This window comes from Sinocyclocheilus grahami, unplaced genomic scaffold (genome assembly GCF_001515645.1).
Source record: "Sinocyclocheilus grahami isolate Dianchi unplaced genomic scaffold, SAMN03320097.WGS_v1.1 scaffold822.1, whole genome shotgun sequence".
NCBI lineage: Eukaryota > Metazoa > Chordata > Actinopteri > Cypriniformes > Cyprinidae > Sinocyclocheilus > Sinocyclocheilus grahami.
The window spans coordinates 832,740-838,757 of record NW_015506001.1 but is presented as its reverse complement, the minus strand read 5'-3'; the positions used below and the strand labels follow the sequence as shown (position 1 = coordinate 838,757).

Genomic DNA, 6,018 nt, shown 5'->3' with positions numbered 1-6,018 from the left:
TTACAAAAGCTTTTTATTTCAGATAAATGCTGATCTTTGGATCTTTCTATTCATCAAAGAATCCTGAAAAAATGTACTCAACTGTTTTAAATATTGATAATCAGCAAATCAGCATATTAAAATGATTGCTGAAGGATCATGTGACACTGAAGACTGGAGTAGTGATGCTGAAAATTTAGCTTTGATCACATGAATAAATTACATTTTAAAATATATTCAAATAGAAAGCAGTTATTTTAAATAGTAAAAATATTTCAAAATGTTACTGCTTTTGGTGCATTTTGGATCAAATAAATGCAGGCTTGGTGAGCAGAAGATAATTCTTTAAGAAACATTAAAAATCTTGCAGTTCAAAAAACTTTGACTGTTAGTGTAGGCTGATTATTCTTATAGATTGAAACATGCATTAACCAGGATAACGAGTATGAAACATGCTCCGAGTTGCTTCAGAAAACAAAAAAATAGAGCAACCAACAAAAGCATGTTGCTGGAAATGGGTTTATTATTGAAAATGCAAACTGATTGTCTGCCAGCAGGAGGCGCTGTGAGAGCGGTGGAACTAGCGGTTTCTCCAGTAATGGCTGTAAACAAAGCAGCTCCGCTCATGAACGCTACTTTATCAGATAAAAATGCCATCTAAACTATTCTGAAGACAGTCGGTTCCCTTCAGAGATACATTCATATAAAACACCCGCGACGCGTTTTGATTTTGAAAAGTGCAATGCTCATGTTTATTCAATGAAGTCAACGCCACAAATAAATCAATGTATGGGAAACACTGGTAATATATATCGAAATATCGGAAATATGTTTAAAAATCATATCACCGTTATTGAAAAAAATTATACTGCGATACATATTGATATTGAATTATTGTCCAGCCCTATACAGGCTCTGTGTAGAGTTATACAGTAAGAAAGTTATTTCCCTTAACCAGGAAATTAACGTTCTTAGAATCGACAAACAGTTGACCCTGAGAGGTCAAGTAAATATCTACAGCGGATCTAAATATTTATAATTAATTATAACTAGTTATGATTAATTATTCATATTTCCCCATGAGCTGACAGAGATCATGATTCTCCTACGAACAGACAGCTAAACAAAATAGCATGTAATGTACTAGAGGTTCTGACAAAATATGAATTGCTGCAGTCTATATTTTTTAAATTTGAATTATTGCAAATTCTGCACCTCTTCTGTGGCTAATTTTAAATTCATAATGATTCTTACTCCGTGAAGCCAAGCAGCAGAAGTACAGTGCCAATATGCAACTACTACTGGCCCATTTTGGGGTGAACTAAATATACAAGACTAGTTTTGATAGACGATAGTATCGTGTATCGACGATAGTCAGAGATATCGCCTGTGGCTGGTGCCACTGACGATAGCAAGATCAAGATCATCATCATCATCATCATCATCATCATCATCATGATGTTATTAGCAGTTAGTTCTCCTGTGGCTCAGTGGTAGAGCATTGGGTTAGCAGCGCGAAAGGTCATGGGTTTGATTCCCAAGGAACACACATACTGGTAAAAAATGTATAGCCTGAATGTACTGTAAGTCACTTTGGATAAAAGCGTCTGCTAAATGCATAATTTATTATTAATACTATCTAATTAATATTAGGGCTTATTTGTTCAATTATATTTATTTTTCTGCGTTTTAACAGTGTTACGCGTTATAACCAATCACACACGATACTGTTATGCTTACGAATGCAATGGCCAATCCGAGGCGTTCAGATGAGTCATCGCTGAAACAGCGGAGTTTCGTTGTTCAGCGCGCGCTGACTGAATTCTGACTTGTGAATTCTTTCATCATAAACAACAAAGTGCAGATGTACGTACGATGTAAGTATAAGAGATTTATTCATCATACAGTGTAGACAGCTTCACTGATTTTAACGGGAGTGTATTTTAAAGTGCATAAACTCGCGCTAGACTGAGCTTGCGATGTTCTTTGGTAATGTAAATGTTCTTTGCTCGTTTTCTGTAGTTGTTTTTTGAATAACTGAGGAAATATAAGCATTATAATTAACCAAATTAACAATTCGTCTAACTCTCGCATGCTCTTTAAAACATTTTCCTCCCTCCTTTATCCTCCTCCCCCTCCTTCATCAACTCTAACAGCTGACGACTTTGCCACATTCTTCATTAATAAAATTACAAACCTCGTTGCACAATTTGCCATACCACAAACTGTCAAACACATCTTACCAGCAAACATACACTCGTTTTCATCCTTCTCTCCACTCTCTGAGGCAGAAGTCTCTAAACTCATCCAGGTCCAATCATCCTACTACTTGTCCACTTGATCCTATTCCATCTCATCTCCTTCAAGCCATTTCTCCTGCCGTTGTACCTGCACTCACTCACATCGTTAACATCCCTTCACACTGGTGTTTTTCCCTAAGCATTTAAACAGGCTCGTATAACCCCACTTCTTAAGAAACCCCCTACAGAGAGCTACAGACCGGTTTCCCTTCTACCTTTCATCACAAAAACACTTGAACGTGTTGTGTTCAACCAAGTCTCAGCCTTTCTCACACAGAACAACCTCCTGGCCAGCAACCAATCTGGCTTCAGAAGTGGACATTCAACCGAGACTGCCTTGCTTTCAGTTGTTGAAGCCCTAAGACTGGCAAGAGCGGCTTCCAAATCTTCTATACTTATTTAGCTGGATCTGTCTGCTGCTTTTCATATGGTGAACCACCAGATTCTCCTGTCAACCCTATTGGAAAATGGCATATCAGGAACCCCACGCCAGTGGTTAGAGTCTTACCTCTCAGATAGGTCCTTCAAGGTATCTTGGAGAGGTGAGGTGTCCAAGTCGCAACATCTAGCTACTGGGGTGCCTCAGGGCTCAGTACTTGGAAAACAACTAAAAACACATCTGTTCCACCTTTATTTGACCCTCTAAATCTAGAACTTTCTATTCTATTTTAATTCTACTTTATATATATTTAACACTAGTGCATGGTGTATTTTTACTTCCGGGACCCTGTTGCACTAAAGCAGATCGTCATATTTGTTCTGTAATGTCAGGAACTATATCGTCTAGCGGAGGAATAGTAATTAATAAATTTGCTAAGCAAAATAACGTTTTACGTGTGCCCTTAATATTTTATATCGTACCAAAATGCACTTTAACCGTCCATTACTATATTCACTAAAGTCAGCTTCTGTGTGTTTCAAGGCGATGGAATATAATACGTTTACATTAGTAAAATGACTAACCGCAGAATATGGTTACCATGATAAAGCATATCCCAGCCTCAAGCGCAGATCACCTGTACCTGTATATAAGGGTAGGTGTTCTTGATCAAGTAGAACATCTTGCGGTGGGAGTTCAGATCACCCAGCGTGAGCTTTTCACTGGCCCCTTCTTTTGTTTTGCCCTTTGTCTTCTCTTCTAGTGTGTTATCCTCCCTGATCCTCTTCACCTCCCGTCCGCCCTGCACCGCAGCCTCCATGGACAGCGCGAGCAGGTCTCTCAGATCCACAGTCCTTTTCTGTCTGAATGAGGCGATTCTACTGGATAAAACTCCCGCGTATAGGTGATAGACCACACCGACTCCCAGCAAGCAGAACACGGCTATGCCGAGCGGGGACAGCCGGATGCCCATCGGAGCCATCACAAAGGCGGACGTGCGAGCAAAGCCGATGAATATGAAAACAGATCAACAGCTAAACTTGACGTGTTCCTCTTTGGTGAGCATTTGCACGTAATTTGAACGCAAGTATAACGCAAACGATTAGAAAGACGTGCGAGCTAATCGAAAGTAACTTATTTCCTTTACTGATCAAATCCAAATTAGGTCAAGCGAAAGCTTCCTTCATTGGTTGGTAGTATTTTCCCCAGTCTTAGTACTAATATCTGCTTGGCTGTAACATACTGTATGCATTCCACGTCCACAGTTGTGTCAAGCAAGGCCGAACTACACTCCGTTTTTCTTCCAGGTCATGAAGAAACAGAAAACCGTTTTGAGCACGAGAGAGCGCCCTCTACTGCTTCAGCATCATCTGCTGAGATTTGCAAGAGTGTCTAGCTGCGTCCGAAATCGCATACTTCCATACTATATAGTAGGCGAGGCGAGTAGTATGTCCGAATTCATAGTATTCGAAAAACAGTAGGCGAGAAGTACCCGGATGACCTACTACTTCCGGGTATTGATATAGACCATTCTCCCGATTCAGTGTCTTTTGATGTTAGTAAATCTTATATTGGTAAAATTTGTTTTTCATTAAATCCCAAAAATAATAATAGAGCTATCCGTACTCTTTTCCAGAGAGAAATTGTTACTGTACCTTATGTTTTGTCTCATTGGGTCTCTTTTTTTGAACGGAAAATTTATTTGCTGGAGAAAAGTGTGGTTGTTACCACAGAAATATCATCTTAGAAATAAGATTAAAGAAGTTTCTTAGAAGCTTATTCATAGATTTTATCTAGCAAATCATTATTTACAAAAAATTTAAAAAGGAATACATGTAAATTTGTATTTTTTGTAATGAGTATGAGGAAACTGCCTTGCACTTATTTTGGTACTGTACATACTCGGTTACACTATGGTGTAAGGTCCAAAAATGTATTAGCGAAAATATTCAGAGTTTAAGACCTTCTTCACTCCTATGGGAAAATTTACTCTTTGGTTTTACTGACTATCCTGACCAAGAGGAACAGTACTTTTACTTAATTAATTTACTTATTCTATTGACAAAATTTCACATTCATAAGTGTAAATTTACCAATTAAAAAAAAATAATTTTATAAAATAAAAATATTTAAAAATATTTATATATATTGACAGTATCAGAGACTCTGTGAATAAGAAAGTTTGCAAACTTTACAATATATTTATTTGATTTTATATATACGTACAAGTGTATGTATGTATCCTGTATTTTTGTTTTGAAGTTTTATACTTTCCTCCTGGCAATTGTTTTTTGTTTGTTGTAATTTGTCCTTCTATCTTTTTCTTTTCTTATTTTAATGTTGTTTTATTGTGTGTTACTGTTCCTTGAATAAAAAAAGAAATTTAAAAAACCTACTACTTCCGCACGAATTCCGTAGCATGCATACAATGGACACTTTACTGTCCTATGAGGCCACAGGAGAGGAGGCTTCATATTCGAAAATGGGGGAAGGCGGCGACGTGGCTCTTTTCAAGTGTAAGTACCTCAGGGAAAAACGTTGTTCATTGTGGTTAAATTGCACTTGTTTAACATGATCTAAGTAAACGGCTGACTTATTGAAAGTTTAAACATTGTAAATCGATGAGATGATTTCGTGAATCGGCTGTAAATAGCTAGTGTCAATGCTGTTGTATATCAGCTTGTTAACTGCTTTTTTAATGGAGACGTTCGTTGTTAATCAGTTTAATGAGATTAGAAAATTCCACGGACTTTGAAACATATTTTCCCCTTTTTACTTATATTTAGTTGATATTTTGTTAGCTACATACTAAGCTACTGTTAATAAATATGCCACAGCTTGTCATAGTAATGCAGTAATCTAATGAATGTAATTGACTGTCTTGCATTTCAGACCCAGGATATCCAACAAAGATATCGAGGAACTTCCCCTTGTGGTTGGTGATGGCCTGCAGCTGAACAGAGTGGTACAGCTTCCTATTAAAATAGCATGGGGCATCACTTGCTGGTGGCTTGATCCGGATGTGGCATCCGTCTATTGCACCAGCTACCATGTGGAAAACTGGAGACCCAGCCAGCTGGGCAAAACCTGCCCCCTTAGCCTCCAGGTCATCCGGGGTCGGGAAAGCGATCAGCCTCCTCAAAATTCTGATGACTGCCCTGCTGATTCTGTGCACAATGTCATGCACCGTGGACTTTGGGATGTCAAAGCCCAGTGACACCAGCCTGTACTATGCTGCGTGGGCCAGCCAGTAGAGACACACGAGCACCTCAACATCTTTTTCCCAGCCATGGTCAGAATCTGACTTCAAAGCAGCGATGAGGGACGTGATGGACTGTCGTGAAAGCCGGAGGTTTGGAC

At 38.6% G+C, this 6,018-nt stretch overlaps 1 protein-coding gene and 1 long non-coding RNA gene across 3 annotated transcripts in view; one reads left to right on the top strand and one right to left on the bottom strand.

The window, feature by feature from the left end:
* bpnt2 (3'(2'), 5'-bisphosphate nucleotidase 2) overlaps window positions 1–3,959 on the bottom strand; it is a 44,596-nt gene extending 40,637 nt beyond the window's left edge. For both annotated transcript variants that reach the window (XM_016247057.1, XM_016247058.1), the window contains exon 1: window positions 3,302–3,959. In XM_016247057.1, the coding sequence (XP_016102543.1) occupies window positions 3,302–3,640 (339 nt within the window). In that variant the 5' untranslated portion in view covers window positions 3,641–3,959. The remainder of the gene's footprint in view (window positions 1–3,301) is intronic.
* A 1,112-nt stretch (window positions 3,960–5,071) lies between these two features.
* On the top strand, window positions 5,072–5,913 carry LOC107562411 (uncharacterized). Its single transcript, XR_001605982.1, has 2 exons — window positions 5,072–5,174; window positions 5,551–5,913. It is a non-coding gene; the product is annotated as an uncharacterized lncRNA (long non-coding RNA).
* Window positions 5,914–6,018: the final 105 nt, after the last annotated feature.